Here is a 22,500-nt window from a genome sequence, read left to right as displayed (position 1 = left end):
CTCAGCATCCTCTCCTCAGCTCTGAATTATACACAGTTTTATTTTCTACACACCAAAACTGCATAATATTGAGCTTCCTTCATACATCTTCACCCTCAAAAAAGTTTTTCTATTGACACTAACCAGCTGATATTAAAATGAGACTCCTGGTACTCATGTGTTTCTTTTTTAACCAGCCCAAGTGGACAAGCATTCAACTCTTGGATTTAAAAAAATGGACTACAAACATGATTTAGAAGAATGTGAGGGAAGTCTTGATGATGAAGTTCTTTGTCAGACCAACAATGTCCTGCCAGTACATGCTCCTGTAGTAGCACCAACTGATGCAAATAAGAAGAGTGCTATTAATTTCCATGCAATAGAAATCAAGACAGGAAGTGTCAATATATGTGTTATTGATGACTGTGGTGACTGTGATGTACCTCTGCTAGAATTTTCACTCTCGCACTTGGGCCTAAAGCAGGTGAAGACTTGACTGCCTTGAAAATTTGACTTTACACTGTACACTATTTCAACCCTAATGATAACTACCAGTATATTGATGTACTCTATTTTTTTTTAACAATTGAAGGGTATATATTATTAGTCATAGGGTTTAATTGGAATGGGAATGTAAGAGGCTAAATGAAGCTCAAAATAGTGTTACACTGGGATGTGCAAGAAACTAATACTGTAGCTAGTGGACTTAAACTAGGTAGCTCCTTGACTAAAAATATTTGAATATCAAGTTAGGATGGCGTTGAACTCTAGATGGGGGTGTGTGAAATGGGGTGTTAGTGAAACACAGTGTAATAAATAATAAAATTCATGTTCTTAACAGTAAATAACAACTAGTAGTAGTCTCATAAATAGAGGTGTACCAAAGCATTGGTATCAGTATCAGGTAACGACTAATTTTGGTGTTATCGGTGTCACAAGGTATTGGCTAATTTTGATGGTATTGGTAACAATCTCAGCTAATGAGTTGTAGGCTGGTAGACAGCAGCCACCCAGGGAGGTACTACCGTCCTGCCAAGTGAGCGTACAACGAAAGCCTGTAATTGTTTTACATGATGGTAGGATTGCTGATGTCTTTTGTCTGTCTCATAAATATGCAAGATTACAGGTATGTCTTGCTACTTCTACTTACACTTAGGTCACACTACACATACATGTACACATTTATTTATACACACTCATCTGAGTTTTCTTTGATTTTATCTTAATAGTTCTTGGTCTTATTACTTTTCCTTTTATATCCATGGGGAACGGGAATAAGAATCTTTCCTCTGTAAGCCATGCATGTTGTAAAAGTCAACTAAAATGCCGGGAACAATGGGCTGGTAACCCCTTTTCCTGTAAAGATTACTGAAAAGAATAAGAAGAAGAAAATTGTCAAAGTGGGAAGTCTGAATGTGCGTGGATGTTGTGCAAATGATAAGAAAGAGATGATTGTGGATGTTATGAATGAGAAGAAGCTGGATGTCCTGGCTTTAAGTGAAACAAAGCTGAAGGGGGTGGGAGAGTTTCAATGGAGAGGAATAAATGGGATTAGGTCAGGGGTTTCAAATAGAGTTAGAGCTAAAGAAGGAGTAGCAATAATGTTGAAGGATAAGCTATGGCAGGAAAAGAGGGACTATAAATGTATTAATTCAAGGATTATGTGGAGTAAAATAAAGATTGGATGTGAAAAGTGGGTTATAATAAGTGTGTATGCACCTGGAGAAGAGAGAAGTGTAGAGGAGAGAGAGAGATTTTGGGAAATGTTGAGTGAATGCGTGGGGAGTTTTGAATCAAGTGTGAGAGTAATGGTGGTTGGGGATTTCAATGCTAAAGTGGGTAAAAATGTTATGGAGGGAGTAGTAGGTAAATTTGGGGTGCCAGGGGTAAATGTAAATGGGGAGCCTTTAATTGAGCTATGTGTAGAAAGAGATTTGGTAATAAGTAATACATATTTTATGAAAAAGAGGATAAATAAATATACAAGGTATGATGTAGCACGTAATGAAAGTAGTTTATTAGATTATGTATTGGTGGATAAAAGGTTGATGGGTAGGCTCCAGGATGTACATGTTTATAGAGGGGCAACTGATATATCAGATCATTATTTAGTTGTAGCTACAGTTAGAGTAAGAGATAGATGGGAAAAGAGGAAGGTGGCAACAACAAGTAAGAGGGAGGTGAAAGTGTATAAACTAAGGGAGGAGGAAGTTCGGGTGAGATATAAGCGACTATTGGCAGAAAGGTGGGCTAGTGCAAAGATGAGTAGTGGGGGGGTTGAAGAGGGTTGGAATAGTTTTAAAAATGCAGTATTAGAATGTGGGCCAGAAGTTTGTGGTTATAGGAGGGTGGGGGCAGGAGGAAAGAGGAGTGATTGGTGGAATGATGAAGTAAAGGGTGTGATAAAAGAGAAAAAGGTAGCTTATGAGAGGTTTTTACAAAGCAGAAGTGTTATAAGAAGAGCAGAGTATATGGAGAGTAAAAGAAAGGTAAAGAGAGTGGTGAGAGAGTGCAAAAGGAGAGCAGATGATAGAGTGGCAGAGGCACTGTCAAGAAATTTTAATGAAAATAAGAAAAAATTTTGGAGTGAGTTAAACAAGTTAAGAAAGCCTAGGGAAAGTATGGATTTGTCAGTTAAAAACAGAGTAGGGGAGTTAGTAGATGGGGAGATGGAGGTATTAGGTAGATGGCGAGAATATTTTGAGGAACTTCTAAATGTTAAGGAAGAAAGAGAGGCAGTAATTTCATGCACTGGTCAGGGAGGTATACCATCTTTTAGGAGTGAAGAAGAGCAGAATGTAAGTGTGGGGGGGGTACGTGAGGCATTATGTAGAATGAAAAGGGGTAAAGCAGCTGGAACTGATGGGATCATGACAGAAATGTTAAAAGCAGGGGGGGATATAGTGTTGGAGTGGTTGGTACTTTTGTTTAATAATTGTATGAAAGAGGGGAAGGTACCTAGGGATTGGCGGAGAGCATGTAGAGTCCCTTTATATAAAGGGAAAAGGGACAAAAGAGATTGTAAAAATTATAGAGGAATAAGTTTACTGAGTATACCAGGAAAAGTATATGGTAGGGTTATAATTGAAAGAATTAGAGGTAAGACAGAATGTAGGATTGCGGATGAGCAAGGAGGTTTCAGAGTGGGTAGGGGATGTGTAGATCAAGTGTTTACATTGAAGCATATATGTGAACAGTATTTAGATAAAGGTAGAGAAGTTTTTATTGCATTTATGGATTTAGAAAAGGCATATGATAGAGTGGATAGAGGAACAATGTGGCAGATGTTGCAAGTATATGGAATAGGTGGTAAGTTATTAAATGCTGTAAAGAGTTTTTATGAGGATAGTGAGGCTCAGGTTAGGGTGTGTAGAAGAGAGGGAGACTACTTCCCGGTAAAAGTAGGTCTTAGACAGGGATGTGTTATGTCACCATGGTTGTTTAATATATTTATAGATGGGGTTGTAAAGGAAGTAAATGCTAGGGTGTTCGGGAGAGGGGTGGGATTAAATTATGGGGAATCAAATTCAAAATAGGAATTGACACAGTTACTTTTTGCTGATGATACTGTGCTTATGGGAGATTCTAAAGAAAAATTGCAAAGGTTAGTGGATGAGTTTGGGAATGTGTGTAGTTACTTTTTGCTGATGATACTGTGCTTATGGGAGATTCTAAAGAAAAATTGCAAAGGTTAGTGGATGAGTTTGGGAATGTGTGTAAAGGTAGAAAGTTGAAAGTGAACATAGAAAAGAGTAAGGTGATGAGGGCATCAAATGATTTAGATAAAGAAAAATTGGATATCAAATTGGGGAGGAGGAGTATGGAAGAAGTGAATGTTTTCAGATACTTGGGAGTTGACGTGTCGGCGGATGGATTTATGAAGGATGAGGTTAATCATAGAATTGATGAGGGAAAAAAGGTGAGTGGTGTGTTGAGGTATATGTGGAGTCAAAAAACGTTATCTATGGAGGCAAAGAAGGGAATGTATGAAAGTATAGTAGTACCAACACTCTTATATGGGTGTGAAGCTTGGGTGGTAAATGCAGCAGCGAGGAGACGGTTGGAGGCAGTGGAGATGTCCTGTTTAAGGGCAATGTGTGGTGTAAATATTATGCAGAAAATTTGGAGTGTGGAAATTAGGAAAAGGTGTGGAGTTAATAAAAGTATTAGTCAGAGAGCAGAAGAGGGGTTGTTGAGGTGGTTTGGTCATTTAGAGAGAATGGATCAAAGTAGAATGACATGGAATGCATATAAATCTATAGGGGAAGGAAGGCGGGGTAGGGGTCATCCTCGAAAAGGTTGGAGAGAGGGGGTAAAGGAGGTTTTGTGGGCGAGGGGCTTGGACTTCCAGCAAGCGTGCATAAGTGTGTTAGATAGGAGTGAATGGAGACGAATGGTACTTGGGACCTGACAATCTGTTGGAGTGTGAAGGGATTCAGGGAAACCGGTTATTTTCATATAGTCGGACTTGAGTCCTGGAAATGGGAAGTACAATGCCTGCTCTTTAAAGGAGGGGTTTGGGATATTGGCAGTTTGGAGGGATATGTTGTGTATCTTTATATGTGTATGCTTCTAAACTGTTGTATTCTGAGCACCTCTGCAAAAACAGTGATAATGTGTGAGTGTGGTGAAAGTGTTGAATGATGATGAAAGTATTTTCTTTTTGGGGATTTTCTTTCTTTTTTGGGTCACCCTGCCTTGGTGGGAGACGGCTGACTTGTTGAAAAAAAAAAAAAAAATCAGCTAATTTTGACTGTATTGGTATTGGTTTAAAACTGGGTATTGGTATGGGCAAAAATTTCAGTATTGTCTCATCCGTACCCAGAGTATTATGGTACACAGATTGATTAAAGATTGAGTGAACATTTAATAAAAGCGACTGTGCATGTGGTTAAGTATTGGACATGAACACACTTGGGACATAAACAAACTTATACAATGGTAAGCAAACATAATCAATAAAATAATTAAAAGTGCTAGCTAATAACTTTATTCCCTATACTACACTAATTCTAGAAAAAAATAGTGTGGACCAGACAATAAAAACACTAAGCACATCTTACTGCACAAATTCTCAAAGAAGAGTGAGAATTAGGTTAGTGCTTCCATTAAGCCATGATTAAGGGGAATGCTGGATCCAGCCAGATCCTTCATAAAAATGGAGAAAACTGGCGTAAATTTATGTCTGATTTGTAGTTCAGTCATTCCTACAAATTTGCAGGCTGCCTTCCAATACTTTTATTGATGTGATAAATGGTTTAAAAACTGACAAGTTGAAGATTGAGATACTTATGCAACATATGGGAATCTTTGTTTAAGAAACATTTCGCCACACAGTGGCTTCATCAGTCCAATACAAAGCAGGAAAGTGTAAGGAGAGAAGGAGTTTGAGGTAATCAGTTCCTCAGTCTGGAGTCGATGTGTTCAGTCCATCAATCTTGTAGAAAGTACAGCATAGGACCATAGACATGGCTTATATACTGTAGTCAGGTGAGGCGCAGCAGGAGGAGGCAGGGTCATAGTGGAACCATCCACTAGTTTAAGTAGGTCTTCGTCCAAAGGTTGGACAAGTGTTGAAGAATTCTTTGTATCAGGATCACATTATACTGTTTCTTTCAACGTACCAGCTGTATCCCACTGAGGTGGGGTGGCCCAAAAGGAAAAACAAAAGTTTCTCCTTTTTAAATTTAAGTAATATATACAGGAGAAGGGGTTACTAGCCTCTTGCTCCCAGCATTTTAGTTGCCTCTTACAACACGCATGGCTTACAGAGGAAGAATTCTGTTCCACTTTCCCATGGAGATAAGAGGAAATAAACAAGAACAAGAACTAGAAAGAAAATAGAAGAAAACCCAGAGGGGTATGTATATATATGCTTGTACATATATGTGTAGTGTGACCTAAGTGTAAGTAGAAGTAGCAGGATGTACCTGAAATCTTGCATGTTTATGAAACAGAAAAAAGACACCAGCAATCCTACCATCATGTAAAACAATTACAGGCTTTCATTTTACACTCGCTTGGCAGGATGGTAGTACCTCCCTGGGTGGTTGCTGTCTACCAACCTACTACCTACTATTATACTGTTTGTGTGTTTAGATTTTCATGAGTGAGAGGGGTTGGATTTGAGTGGGACTTGCACATGAGTAAATAGAATTATCAAAGCTTATTGCCTGGGTAGTGTTTATTTTGTTAGTGGGTTGGATTTGTTAAGGACCTGCCAAGTATGGGCCAACAAGCCTACTGCAGTGTTCCTCCTTTCTTATGTCGAACATTAAAATAGTATAAAATACCGACAGGTTGTTAGGTAAGACACATACGCAACAGTTAGGTATCTTTATTTCGAAACGTTTTGCGTGTATGCACCTGGAGAAGAGAGAAGTGTAGAGGAGAGAGAGAGATTTTGGGAAATGTTGAGTGAATGCGTGGGGAGTTTTGAATCAAGTGTGAGAGTAATGGTGGTTGGGGATTTCAATGCTAAAGTGGGTAAAAATGTTATGGAGGGAGTAGTAGGTAAATTTGGGGTGCCAGGGGTAAATGTAAATGGGGAACCTTTAATTGAGCTATGTGTAGAAAGAAATTTGGTAATAAGTAATACATATTTTATGAAAAAGAGGATAAATAAATATACAAGGTATGATGTAGCACGTAATGAAAGTAGTTTATTAGATTATGTATTGGTGGATAAAAGGTTGATGGGTAGGCTCCAGGATGTACATGTTTATAGAGGGGCAACTGATATATCGGATCATTATTTAGTTGTAGCTACAGTTAGAGTAAGAGGTAGATGGGAAAAGAGGAAGGTGGCAACAACAAGTAAGAGGGAGGTGAAAGTGTATAAACTAAGGGAGGAGGAAGTTCGGGTGAGATATAAGCGACTATTGGCAGAAAGGTGGGATAGTGCAAAGATGAGTAATGGGGGGGTTGAAGAGGGTTGGAATAGTTTTAAAAATGCAGTATTAGAATGTGGGGCAGAAGTTTGTGGTTATAGGAGGGTGGGTGCAGGAGGAAAGAGGAGTGATTGGTGGAATGATGAAGTAAAGGGTGTGATAAAAGAGAAAAAGGTAGCTTATGAGAGGTTTTTACAAAGCAGAAGTGTTATAAGAAGAGCAGAATATATGGAGAGTAAAAGAAAGGTAAAGAGAGTGGTGAGAGAGTGCAAAAGGAGAGCAGATGATAGAGTGGGAGAGGCACTGTCAAGAAATTTTAATGAAAATAAGAAAAAATTTTGGAGTGAGTTAAACAAGTTAAGAAAGCCAAGGGAAAATATGGATTTGTCAGTTAAAAACAGAGTAGGGGAGTTAGTAGATGGGGAGATGGAGGTATTAGGTAGATGGCGAGAATATTTTGAGGAACTTTTAAATGTTAAGGAAGAAACAGAGGCAGTAATTTCATGCACTGGTCAGGGAGGTATACCATCTTTTAGGAGTGAAGAAGAGCAGAATGTAAGTGTGGGGGAGGTACGTGAGGCATTACGTAAAATGAAAGGGGGTAAAGCAGCTGGTACTGATGGGATCATGACAGAAATGTTAAAAGCAGGGGGGGATATAGTGTTGGAGTGGTTGGTACTTTTGTTCAATAAATGTATGAAAGAGGGGAAGGTACCTAGGGATTGGCGGAGAGCATGTATAGTCCCTTTATATAAAGGGAAAGGGGACAAAAGAGATTGTAAAAATTATAGAGGAATAAGCTTACTGAGTATACCAGGAAAAGTGTACGGTAGGGTTATAATTGAAAGAATTAGAGGTAAGACAGAATGTAGGATTGCGGATGAGCAAGGAGGTTTCAGAGTGGGTAGGGGATGTGTAGATCAAGTGTTTACATTGAAGCATATATGTGAACAGTATTTAGATAAAGGTAGGGAAGTTTTTATTGCATTTATGGATTTAGAAAAGGCATATGATAGAGTGGATAGAGGAGCAATGTGGCAGATGTTGCAAGTATATGGAATAGGTGGTAAGTTATTAAATGCTGTAAAGAGTTTTTATGAAGATAGTGAGGCTCAGGTTAGGGTGTGTAGAAGAGAGGGAGACTATTTCCCGGTAAAAGTAGGTCTTAGACAGGGATGTGTAATGTCACCATGGTTGTTTAATATATTTATAGATGGGGTTGTTAAGGAAGTAAATGCTAGGGTGTTTGGGAGAGGGGTGGGATTAAATTATGGGGAATCAAATTCAAAATGGGAATTGACACAGTTACTTTTTGCTGATGATACTGTGCTTATGGGAGATTCTAAAGAAAAATTGCAAAGGTTAGTGGATGAGTTTGGGAGTGTGTGTAAAGGTAGAAAGTTGAAAGTGAACATAGAAAAGAGTAAGGTGATGAGGGTGTCAAATGATTTAGATAAAGAAAAATTGGATATCAAATTGGGGAGGAGGAGTATGGAAGAAGTGAATGTTTTCAGATACTTGGGAGTTGACGTGTCGGCGGATGGATTTATGAAGGATGAGGTTAATCATAGAATTGATGAGGGAAAAAAGGTGAGTGGTGCGTTGAGGTATATGTGGAGTCAAAAAATGTTATCTATGGAGGCAAAGAAGGGAATGTATGAAAGTATAGTAGTACCAACACTCTTATATGGGTGTGAAGCTTGGGTGGTAAATGCAGCAGCGAGGAGACGGTTGGAGGCAGTGGAGATGTCCTGTTTAAGGGCAATGTGTGGTGTAAATATTATGCAGAAAATTCGGAGTGTGGAAATTAGGAGAAGGTGTGGAGTTAATAAAAGTATTAGTCAGAGGGCAGAAGAGGGGTTGTTGAGGTGGTTTGGTCATTTAGAGAGAATGGATCAAAGTAGAATGACATGGAAAGCATATAAATCTATAGGGGAAGGAAGGCGGGGTAGGGGTCGTCCTCGAAAGGGTTGGAGAGAGGGGGTAAAGGAGGTTTTGTGGGTAAGGGGCTTGGACTTCCAGCAAGCGTGCGTGAGCGTGTTAGATAGGAGTGAATGGAGACGAATGGTACTTGGGACCTGACGATCTGTTGGAGTGTGAGCAGGGTAATATTTAGTGAAGGGATTCAGGGAAACCGGTTATTTTCATATAGTCGGACTTGAGTCCTGGAAATGGGAAGTACAATGCCTGCACTTTAAAGGAGGGGTTTTGGGATATTGGCAGTTTGGAGGGATATGTTTGTGTATCTTTATATGTGTATGCTTCTAGACTGTTGTATTCTGAGCACCTCTGCAAAAACAGTGATAATGTGCGAGTGTGGTGAAAGTGTTGAATGATGATGAAAGTATTTTCTTTTTGGGGATTTTCTTTCTTTTTTGGGTCACCCTGCCTCGGTGGGAGACGGCCGACTTGTTGAAAAAAAAAAAAAAAAAAAAAAAAGTTTTGCCTACACAGTAGGCTTCTTCAGTTGAGTACTTTTCTGTACTCGACTGAAGAAGCCTACTGTGTAGGCGAAACTTTTCGAAATAAAGATACCTAACTGTTGCATATGTGTCTTACCTAACAACTTTCTTATGTTCTTTGTTGATGAGTAGAGCAGTCTGCCTAGTATGGTTATTGAGGCAGGTCCTTCACAATCCATCCCACTAACAGAATATTTGTCCAACCCAATTTTCAATGCTACCCAAGCATTAAGCTTTGATAATTCTATTTACTCATGTGCAAGTCCCACTCAAATCCAACCCCTCTCACTCATATGTTTATTCATCCTAATATATTTATCCAACCTAACATGTTTATCCAACTAAGGAAGGAGCACGGCATCTGACCTAGTAGCACCCCCATGAAAAAACATCGGTTTTTGGAACTTTTCGAATTTCAGAATTTCGGATAAAGGAATGGGGACTGTATAATGCAATCCTTTATTGACTACATTTCGCCCATTCAAATCACAAACAGATCTACCCGAGAAGAGAGTATGTGAGTATAGGGAGTATAGTGATGAAAAGGGTCGGGCGAGGAATATTGAAGTTGATGGCTGAAAATAATTTGGATTTGAGAAGGAAGGAGGATGTGCCTGTATGGCCAGTAGGTCTGTTGCTATGTAGGGTAACAATGAAGTTTTCTGGTGAGAGGTTCAGCTGTGTTGTAAAAACCATTGTTCTGGTTAAAATTATTGGATATACAGATGAGTGATGATTCCAGAATCCTGCATTTCTGGATGCCTTCTTTTCTGGCAATAAGCCTTGCATCTCTTTAGTTAATTAAATGGTTGTGGGAGTTTTGGTGCAAAACACAAGTGTTCCTCAAGTCATCCATTCTCCTGGCATAATATTAGGTGTTCCAAAATATGAGTTTGGAGGTCTCCGGATGTTTTGCCTGTGTATAATTGGTTTCAATCATTGGAAGAGATTATGTATACCCCCTGTAGAAGATTGAACCTGGTGTTGTCCCTTACTAGTGATGTCCTTGATTGCTGTGGATTTAGAGGTAGATACTTATAATACAGTACTGGAAAAGATACTGGAGATGTTTGACAATGGAGTCAGTAGGGATAACTACAGTAGACCCCCAATTTTTGTAAGTAATTTGTTCCAGAAGGTCGGCTGAAATCTGAAATGGACAAAAACCGAAGTAATATTTCCTCTAAGAAATAATGTAAATCCAATTAATCTGTTTCAGACACCCAAAAATATTAACTATAGTGTTGCAGCTCTTCAGTGGTTAGCACATTCATTACTTAAAATATTTGTAGTCTTAATGTAGGGCGAGAGGTGAGTAGTATTTATTTGTAGTCCCAGGCGGACTACATCATGGGCAGAGCTAGTCCACATGGGCTATACCTATTGGCTACATAGACTGCAGCCCACGGCCGTATTAATACCATTGACATGCCATGTTCACTGAGTTTAATCTTTTCTAACAACTACATTTAGATACCATCATAAACAAAAGGAGAAGTAATGAATAATTCATGCCGAGAATTGTAAACAAATGCGTATTAAGGGTGGTGACTGGGGCAGACGCAGATTCACAGTTTTCTCTAATGCTGGACCAGAGAAAACGTCATGTTTTCCCTCCACAGACTCATCACTCGATTGCATATAAACATTGCATGTTTATAGGCTATGTAACGTGTTTCTTATATAATTTTGAAGAAAATATCATAGATGGATTAATGAAAAAATATCTATATTAATGTAAAATAAGACATTTAACCCTTTGACTGTTTCGGCCGTATATATACGTCTTATGAGCCAGTGTTTCAGACGTATATATACTCAAAAATTCTAGCGGCTTCAAGTCAAGTGGGAGAAAACTGGTAGGCCCACATGTGAGAGAATGGTTCTTGTGTGGTCAGTGTGCTCTGTATGAAAAAAAATCCTGCGGCACACAATGCATAATGAGAAAAAAAACTCCGACCGTGTTTTTGGATTAAAACGCCAACTTTGAGGTGTATTTTTTTTTCTTGGTCTCATTTGATAGAATGGAAAATGTAATACAGAATTAGAGATGATTTTTCATTAGTTTCATGGTGAAAATGACCTTGAAATTGAGCTCAAAGTAGCGGAAATGTTCAATTTTTGCCAATGTTCAAGAGTAAACAAATCATGCCACGTGTCCAATACATGTCAACTGGTGGGCCTAATATTCTTTCACAAGTGCACTGATATTATTTATTCCATTTTTACAATAATGCAGTAGTCTGCATAACAGTAAATCTTCTATTTTTTGTGTGAATAAAAAAATCAAAGTAGAAAGCAAGAGTAATATAAGAGGGGCTGGAGACATGACTAATGAACAGAGAAAATGTTATTTTAGTACCAGAAATGTCTGCAGTGTTTATTCTGGACCTTATTTTGAAATTGGCATCTTTTTTAATTTCCATGAAATTGGCCAAATTGCCAATTTCTGACCACTTTATTGGGTAGCTGAAATCAGTAAATGGGCGGTTTCTTGTACTCAGTCGATAGAACAAATGGATTTCTAAAGAAATACCTGAGAGTTTGGTTGACTGGAACAATGGAATTGGCTGAAAATAGGGCTCAAATTTGGCGAAATCGCCGATGTGTATATATCGCTGTGACGCTTCACGAGAGCATAATTCCGTAGGTTTTCCATCAAATTTCATACTTTTGGTGTCATTAGCATGAGGAAAAGAATGTCAGTCATTTCATAGGATTTTTTTTTTTCTCAAATATTCTGCGACATAGAATGACAGTTTCAGAAATGGGCTTGCGACAGTCAAAGGGTTAATGTGCCCAAGAGTGATTATTATTACGTATTATTATAACTATGGCGTTAAGACTTGAGGGGCACTCTTAGTGAACGAGTAACAAAGGCATGTTTATATGCTTTGGAATGTGTTTCTTTTATAATTTTGAAGAAAATATCATAGATGGATTAATGAAAATGTCTATATTAACCTAAAATAAGACATTTGATGTGCCCAAGAGTGAGTTATGAACGTACGAGCAGCCCAGGTGCACGTGTCTGGTACCAACGATTTCCGAGTGGATGTATGAAACCTGGGGGGTAATTTCGCCAAAAAAAGTGTTTGAAATCTGAATTGTACGATTTCCACACTGGCCAAAAACTGGGGGTCCACTGTATATATATATTCTCTTGGTGGTATCATGTCTGGGTGAGTTGAAGAGGTTATATGATGGCCTCTGCAGTCTCTAATGAAGTGATGAGGATAGTGAAGCTTAGAAAATACTTGTTCAGTGAAAGAGCATTCTTTCTTAAGAAATTCACTACTGCAGATTCGGAGAGCATGAAGGAAGACTCCTATGATTTGGTAAGTTTAGTTTTGGTATTGTGGTGAGAGTAGAAATGGTAATCATGTTGGTTGGTCAATCTCCAGTAGACTTTAAAATGAAGCTCATGGACAGTTTTGCAGAGAATATGAATGAAAGAAGAATTTCATTGACTTGGATTCAGGGCTCGACTTTATTGAGCTTAAGCAGAAGAGCAGAAGGGTTGAAGCATCTTGGAGTTGTGATGAGAATGTTGTCAGCATAATGGAGCCAGGTGACTGAAGAGGGAATAATAGAGGAAAACCACTTGGCTTCTAGATGTTCCATGTATAGTTTTGCCAGTACAGCACCATGTGGAGAACCCACTGGCATTTCAAAAGCGTTGAAAAAGATCATTTTCAAAAGATAAACATGTGAAACCAACACACAGCTCAACAAGGTTGATGAAATTGATGGCTGGAACAATTTTCAGTAGCAGGAGATCAATGGCTTGTGTTGTGGGTACCTTGGTAAATAGCAATGTTACATCTAGACTGGAGAGTTTCTTGTTTCTGATGTTAATGTTATGGATGCGATTGAGATCACCAGAGTGTTTAAGATATGCTCGACTAATTGTGCCCAATAGGTGTTTAGCAATAAATTCCTGTGAGTTGGTGGGGGCACTACCTATTCCAAAGGGGAGAGACCTCTTGATGGAATTCCTGGCTTGTGAGTTTTTGGCACATCACACATTATGGCAGGTTTGGGGTTGCTGGCAATGGTGTGCAGAGGTTTCTTCACTTGTTCTGAGTCCTTTAGAATGAGGCAATTCTTGCAAAGAAAAGTTTTGGTTAGGTTGTCTACTTGGTGTGTGTGTGAGAAGTTTGTAGGTGTCTTTAGTCATCAACTTCAACATTCCTCACCTGACACTTCATGCCACTATGCTTTCTCTCTCTCTCTCTCTCTCTCTCTCTCTCTCTCTCTCTCTCTCTCTCTCTCTCTCTCTCTCTCTCTCTCTCTCTCTCTCTCTCTCTCTCTCTCTCTCTCTCTCTCTCTCTCTCCATCTCTCTATCTCTCTATCTCTCTCTCTCTCTATCTCTCTCTATCTCTCTCTATCTCTCTCTATCTCTCTCTATCTCTCTCTATCTCTCTCTATCTCTCTCTATCTCTCTCTATCTCTCTCTATCTCTCTCTCTCTCTCTCTCTCTCTCTCTCTATCTCTATCTCTCTCTATCTCTCTCTATCTATCTCTCTCTCTCTCTCTATCTATATCTATCTATCTCTCTATCTCTCTATATCTCTCTCTATATCTCTCTCTCTCTCTATATCTCTATATCTCTCTCTCTCTCTATATATCTCTCTCTCTATATCTCTCTCTCTCTCTATATCTCTATATCTCTCTCTCTCTATATATATCTCTCTCTCTATATCTCTCTCTCTATATCTCTATCTCTATCTATCTATCTATCTATCTATCTATATATATATATATATATTTTTTTTTTTTTTTTTTTTTTTTTTCAACAAGTCGGCCGTCTCCCACCGAGGCAGGGTGACCCAAAAAAAAAAAAAAGAAAGAAAATCCCCAAAAAGAAAATACTTTCATCATCATTCAACACTTTCACCACACTCGCACATTATCACTGTTTTTGCAGAGGTGCTCAGAATACAACAGTCTAGAAGCATACACATATAAAGATACACAACATATCCCTCCAAACTGCCAATATCCCAAACCCCTCCTTTAAAGTGCAGGCATTGTACTTCCCATTTCCAGGACTCAAGTCCGACTATATGAAAATAACCGGTTTCCCTGAATCCCTTCACTAAATATTACCCTGCTCACACTCCAACAGATCGTCAGGTCCCAAGTATCATTCGTCTCCATTCACTCCTATCTAACACGCCTACGCACGCTTGCTGGAAGTCCAAGCCCCTTACTCCACAAAACCTCCTTTACCCCCTCCCCCTCTCCAACCCTTTCGAGGAACTGACCCTACCCCGCCTTCCTTCCCTATAGATTTATATGCTTTCCATGTCATTCTACTTTGATCCATTCTCTCTAAATGACCAAACCACCTCAACAACCCCTCTTCTGCCCTCTGACTAATAATTTTATTAACTCCACACCTTTTCCTAATTTCCACACTCCGAATTTTCTGCATAATATTTACCACCACATTGCCCTTAAACAGGACATCTCCACTGTATATATATATATATATATATATATATATATATATATATATATATATATATATATATATATATATATATATATATATATATATATATATATAAATATATATATATATATATATATATATATATATATATATATATATATATATATATATATATATATATATATATATATATATATATATATATATATATATATATATATATATATATATATATATATATATATATATATATATATATATATATATATATATATATATATATATATATATATATATATATATATATATATATATATATATATATATATATATATATATATATATATATATATATATATATATATATATATATACATACATACATACAGTGGACCCCCGCTTAACGATCACCTCCAAAAGCGACCAATTATGTAAGTGTATTTATGTAGTGCGTTTGTATGCGTGTATGTTTGGGGGGTCTGAAATGGACTAATCTACTTCACAATATTCCTTATGGGAAAAAAATTCGGTCAGTACTGGCACCTGAACATACTACTGGAATGAAAAAAGTTCGTTAACTGGGGTCCACTGTATATATATATATATATAATAACATGTGAGGCAGGGTGACCAAAAAGAGGAAAACACTTTCATTATCATTCACACAATATCACTGTCTTTGCAGAGGTACTCAGATATGACTGTTTAGATGTCACTCCTAACAGCCAATATCCCAAACCCCCTCCTTTAAAGTACAGGCATTGTGCTTCCCACCTCCAGGACTCAAGTCTGATCAACTGGTTTTCCTGAATCCCTTCACAAAATATTACCCTGCTCACGCTCGAACAGCTCGTCAGGTCCCAAAAACCATTCGTCTCCAATCACTCCTATATAACACGCTCACATGTTCTTCCTATATATACATGCATGCTTCCTATATATATTCACATACTCTCTGCTCGGGTAGATCTGTTCAATCTGATTAAGTGCAATGCATGGGTGAAACACTGTCAATAAAGGATAGCATTGTACTACATTTGTGTTTACTTTCTACAAGCTTTTATGTTTGTAATTAAAGGTATTGAAACTGGATTCATGCTTACCAAACATGTTATATTTTTTCAGGACTGGCAAGGGCAAGGTTCTGCAAGCTGCTCTTGCTCAGTTGATTACTATAACCGTGCTCTCTCTGGCTGGGAGCCATTTTTGGAACCCTGGCTGTAAGTTAAAATAAAATATTACTAATTATTTTTACTTTTATTTTAAATTCTTTATGTAAATTATATAGCACATTTTTTTAAATCTGGTATTGATGACAGGACATCTTTCAGAGTCCCAAGATTTAAATCATTATGTACTAATTTGTGCAATGTATCCCCTAAGCAGTAAGCTTAACAAAGGCATTTTTCTTCTTTAATTTCTACCTTTCTTTTATTTATTTACTGCTCACCTGGTCATGGAAGCACTACTATCGAGAGGTTGCAAGGGCATCCTTTCCTCATTGATAAGTCTTTTGTGTACAGTACTTTCATACTGCATCTCTTCCTCATTATCTCCATTCTCTCCATCAACATACTAGTTTCACACTGTATGTTGTAGCATGTATTTTTCTGTCCTAGTTTGCTTAAGGTTGCGAGACAATCCTCATTCTTTTTACAATGTTTTTTCTCATTGGCAGGCAGTATTAACTGCCAGAGGGTATGGCCACCATGGAGGCACAAGTCAACGTTATACTGACCCCCCTCAGCTGTCTTCCCATTAAATATGTACTCTACTGACATCTTTGAAAGTGTCATGAGCCTCTTTGAAGATGTCAAGTTGTGCTTAAAGATGTCAAGGCATCTTCAAAGGCACCAATAGTTTCTTTTACAATGTAGTTTGAATACACAGCTTTAACATTAGGCATGTTTCCTTACACCTGCTGCCTCTGTTCACCTAGCAGTGCTAGGTGACTATTATGGGTTGCATCCTGGGGGGGTAGTATACATACTTTAGATAGGGCTGGGCTTTGAAATGAGCTGAGGTAGGATAACGGCTATTAGCCTGTAAAATTGACCTGTGTAAAAAAATGATCTAATCAGGTGATACCTAGTGGTTGAGGGTAATTAATAGTTTCAGATAATTGTATTAGACTGTTCTAGGATATGTTTTTGTAGCTTGATGTATTTTTTTTAAAAATCAAATGCAAATACACAGTTTTCATATTGTATGAAAACTAAGGTAAAAGAAAAACGAACTCTTATCTTGGCAAAACAAAATTGAAATATTTTTTTTTGTTTTTACTGAATATAAGAGACCCATTGAAGTGTATTTTGTGCTGTATTTGACTTCTCAAGTCTCGTCTTCCAATTTATTGGAAAGACTTCTTTTTTAAATCATTGGGTTTTCCTTCAGGTGTGAAGCAGAATGGAATAAAAGTCAGCCCGATGATCAAGGAGAACGACTGACTATAAACTTGAAGACTTATGATACTGTAAATGTTAACATCACCCACACACTACTGGAGCTCTACCAGATGGTGAAAAATAACTGGACATTAGACTATTATAACAGAGACAGGTATGGCTTATGTCAAGTTGGCACAGGATTCCATAGAACTGATTATTTTATACACCTTCCACAGACATTTTGAGGCACTCTGAAGGAGGGTGTGGGGATGTTGCAGTTCAGAAGGTTGTGTGAATTGTGATATCTGGATTTCTTGTAAGAGAGCTATTTATTGATCGATAGTGAATGTGTTTCCTTTTTTTGAGTCACTTTACCTTGTTGGGAGAGGGCCAGTGTATAAAGAAAATAATACATATTTTTTTTAACAAACCAGTCATATACCACCGAGGCAGGGTGACTTCAAAAGAAAAACAAAAGTTTTTCTTTTTAAATTTAGTAGTGTATACAGGAGAAGCAGTTACTAGCCCCTTGCTCCCAGCATTATATGTGATATAATTAATCTCTGATATCAGTAAATTATCATATTAATGCTCTAATAAAAAGTTATTTAATTATACAGGTTAGATGTAGAGTGCAGTTTGGTTTCAAATGCAAAAGGCTATTCATCAATGGTAGTTAGTCCTCGAGAATATCGCCGTCGTTCTCCATTTATACCCTTTGCTCTGAAGAATGACACTGGCTGTGACCTTTCATTTGCTACAGTGACATCTACACCAGATAGGTAAGTTGCTACATACAAGTTATTAGGGAACAAGAGGGTAGTGAATACCTCCAAGCTTAACCCTTTCATTGTTGAGACCCCTGCTCTCAGTGTCGAGGAATTTAAGAAAAAAAAATTATTTTTTCGTACGAAATGATAGAGAATCCTTTACCAATGATAATGACACCAAAGGTATGAAATTTGATGGAAAACTTATGAAATTACACTTTCGTGAAGTTAGCGGTCTCGGCGATATTTATGCATCAGTGATTTCGCCCACTTTGAGCCCTATATTCGGCCATTTCCATTGTTCCAGTTGACCAAACTCATAGCTATTTTGCTACAACTTCATTTGTTCAAGTAACTGCGTATAAGAAACCGTCCATTTACTGATTTCAACTACTCAATAAAGTGATCAGAAATTGGTAATTTGGCCAGTTTCATACACAATTCAAGTAAGGCCAATTTCTAAATAGGGTCCAGAATTAACCCTTTGACTGTTTCCGACGTATAAATACGTCTTACGAGCCAATGTTTCTGACGTATTTATACGCATAAATTCTAGCAGCTTCAAATCAAGCAGGAGAAAGCTGCTAGGCCCACATGTGAGAGAATGGGTCTCCATGGTCAGTGTGCACCATATAAAAAAAATCGGGGAGCCAGTGGTGCATTGTGGGAATGCCATTTCAGTTGTCATTTTTCAGCATGTCTAGTGGTAAGAAATGTGTGATTCCCCAGCAAATCTGGGACTCTTCTCTTCCCAAGTGATGCTCTAACACAGATGGAAGTGTCAGTGAAGATCAATTTCATGATTTGGAGGAGGTTGAGACCAAAAGCGATGGAGGAGGAGGAGGAGGAGGAGGAGGAGGAGGAGGAGGGAAGGAAGGAAGAAGAGGAGGAGGAGGAGGAGGAGGAGGAGAAGAGGAGGAGGAGGAGGAAGAAGAAGATGTAATAATATTGTTCCCTTGAAGCAAGAAAAAAAAAAAAGTCCACCCCATGACAGTGACAAGATAAGGGGAGATAACATCTGATAAGAGCTGACTTTGATGAGCGTAAAGGAGGGTAATATTACATGACCATCGCCTCCCTTTGTTTTTGCTGGTACACAAACATTTCTGTCTGTCTATTTGTCTGTCTGTCAAGCTCCCTGTCTGTCCATCTAGCTCTCTGTCTCAGAGAGAGCCACAAGACTGTGTCATCACGTTTACTCACATCTTCAAGCAGAGTATAGCACTTTGTCTGGATTTCTTGGGTTATCCTAGGTAATTTACACTATGTATACTTGTATTTATGTGTACCTGTGAGACAGAGATAGGCAGACAGAAAGAGAGACAGATTGAAAGATATAGAATGAGGGAGAAAGATAATTAGATAGAATGGAGGAGGGGAAGGAGCATCCGACCCCATTCCGACCCCATTGTTTTGACAGTGGTAGGGGTAGTGACTAATGAGATAATATGTCACTTTGACAGCTGCCGACTTCTGACTCAAAACAATTATAAGCCACACACTCGCACACAAGGAGGAGGAGGAGGAGGAGGAGGAGGAGAAGGAGGAGGAGAAGGAGGAGGAGAAGGAGGAGGAGAAGGAGGAGGAGAAGGAGGAGGAGAAGGAGGAGGAGAAGGATGAGGAGAAGGAGGAGGAGAAGGGAGGAGGAGAAGGAGGAGAGAAGGAGGAGGAGAAGGAGGATGAGAAGGACAGGAGAGACAAGGAGAGGAGGAAGGAGAGGAGGAAGGAGAGGATAGAGAGGACAGAGAGGAGGAGACAAGGAGGAGGAGCAATGAGGAGAGGAGAGAGGAGGAGGAGGAGGGAGGAGAGAGGAGGAGAGAGATGACAATGATGATGATGACAATGATGATGGATGACAAATGAGGAGATGAGGAATGATGATGAGGATGGATGATGATGACAATGAGGATGATTGGACAATGATGATGATGATGGATGATGATAATGATGATGATGATAATGATGATGAGACAATGATGATGATGATAATGAGAGATGATGAGGAATGATGATGATGACAAATGATGATGATGAGGAGGTAGATGATGATGACAATGATGATGATGAGGAATGATGATGATGACAATGATGATGATGACAATGATATGATGGACAAATGAGGATGATGACAATGATGATGATGGAGGAAATGATGATGATGAGGAAGATGATGATGACAATGATGATGATGACAATGATGATGATGATAGAATGATGATGAGGAGAATGATGATGATATGAGGATGGATGATGGATGAAGGATGATGATAGATTAAATGATGATGATGATAATGATGATGATGACAAGGATGATGATGAAGAGGATGATGATGATAAATGATGATGATGAGGAATGATGATGATGATAATGATGATGATGACAAGGATGATGATGATAATGATGATGATGATGATGATGATGATGATGATGATGATGATGATGATGATGATGACAATGATGGATGATATTAAATGATAGATGACAATGATGATGATGATAAAATGATGATGAGGATGGATGATGATGAGGGGCAATGATGATGATGACAATGATGATGATGATAAGGATGATGATGATGATGAGATGATGATGATGACATGATGATGATGACAATGATGATGATGATAATGATGATGATGACACGATGATGATGAGGAATGATGATGATGATAATGATGATGATGATAATGATGATGATGATAAATGATGATGATGATAATGATGATGATATTAAATGATGATGATGACAATGATGATGATGACAATGATGATGATGACAAAGATGATGATGACAAATGATGATGATGATGATGATGATGATGAGGATGATGATGATGAGGAGGATGAGGATGAGGATGATGATGATGAGGATGGATGATGATGAGGAATGATGATGATGAGGCAATGATGATGATGACAATGATGATGATGACAGATGATGATGACAATGATGATGAGGATATGATGATGATGACAATGATGATAGTAATGATGATGATGATATGATGATGGATGGAAATGATGATGATGATAAGATGATGATGACATGATGAGATGAGGAGGTAGATGATGATGATAATGATGATGATGACAATGGATGATGATGATAAGATGAGGAGATTAATGATGATGATGAGAATGATGATGATGACAATGATGATGATGACAAGGCTTGATGATGACAATGATGATGATGATGATGATGATGATAGATAATGATGATGATGACAATGATGATGATGATAATGATGATGATGACATAAAGATGATGATGACAAAGATGATGATGACAAATGATGATGATGATAATGATGATGATGATGGATGGAGATGAGGAAATGATGATGATGATTAATGAGGAGATGACATAAGATGATGATGATAAATGATGATGATGAGGAATGATGATGATGACAATGATGATGATGGAGAATGATGATGATGACAATGATGATGATGAGAATGAGGAGATGACAATGATGATGATGATGATGATGATGATGATGATGATGATGATGACAATGATGATGGAGATGAGGAATGATGATGATTATTAGATGAGATGGAGGAAGATGATGATGAGGATGAGGATACAGATGATGATGAGGAATGATGATGATGACAATGATGATGAGGACAATGATGATGATGATGATGATGATGGTGATGATGGACAAATGAGATGAGGACAATGATGATGAGACAATGATGATGATGGAGGTATGATGAGGATGATAAATGATGATGATGACAATGATGATGATGACAATGATGATGATGACAATGATGAGGATGATAATGGAGGTGATGATGAGGAATGATGATGATGACAAATGATGATGATGAGGAATGATGATGATGATATGATGATGATGAGGAATGATGATGATGACAATGATGGATGATGATAATGATGATGATGATTAAAATGATGGATGATGATAAATGATGATGATGACAAATGATGATGATGAGGAATGATGATGATGATGGTTGATGATGATGACAAATGATGATGATGAGGGAATGAGATGATGACAAGGAGAAGATGGATGATAAATGATGATGATGACAATGATGATGATAAGAGAATGATGATGATGACAATGATGATGATGACAATGATGATGATGAGTATGATGATGATGAGTAATGATGATGATGACAGAATGATGATGATGGAATGATGATGATGAGGAATGATGATGATGAGCAATGATGAGGAGGAATGATGATGATGATAAATGGATGATGATGATAAATGATGATGATGATAATGATGATGATGACAGGATGATGATGAGATATGAGATGATGATGATGATGATGATGATGATGATGATGATGATGATGATGATGATGGAGGAGGAGGAAGGAGGAGGAGGAGAAGGAGGGAGGAGGAGGAAGGAGGAGGAGGAGGAAGGAGGAGGAGGAGAAGGAGGTGAGGGAGAGGTGAGGAAGGAGGAGGAGGAAGAGGAGGAGGAGAGAGGAGGAGGGAGAGGGAGAGGAGAGAGGAGGAGGAGAGAGGAGGAGGAGGAGGGGAAGGAGG

The 22,500-nt window shown here is 38.2% G+C and overlaps 1 protein-coding gene across 1 annotated transcript in view; it reads left to right on the top strand.

Moving 5' to 3' along the window:
* The window catches only part of Vps13D (vacuolar protein sorting 13D), a 328,982-nt gene that overhangs the window by 181,210 nt on the left and 125,272 nt on the right, over window positions 1–22,500 (top strand). The window contains exons 45-48 of the mRNA XM_070094401.1: window positions 177–463; window positions 15,919–16,013; window positions 17,188–17,352; window positions 17,801–17,962. Coding sequence (XP_069950502.1) covers window positions 177–463; window positions 15,919–16,013; window positions 17,188–17,352; window positions 17,801–17,962 — 709 coding nt within the window. The remainder of the gene's footprint in view (window positions 1–176; window positions 464–15,918; window positions 16,014–17,187; window positions 17,353–17,800; window positions 17,963–22,500) is intronic.

This window comes from Cherax quadricarinatus, chromosome 46, assembly GCF_038502225.1.
Source record: "Cherax quadricarinatus isolate ZL_2023a chromosome 46, ASM3850222v1, whole genome shotgun sequence".
NCBI classification, from domain to species: Eukaryota; Metazoa; Arthropoda; class Malacostraca; order Decapoda; family Parastacidae; genus Cherax; species Cherax quadricarinatus.
The sequence above is the reverse complement of the archived record's forward strand: the minus strand, read 5'-3'. Positions and strand labels throughout refer to the sequence as shown.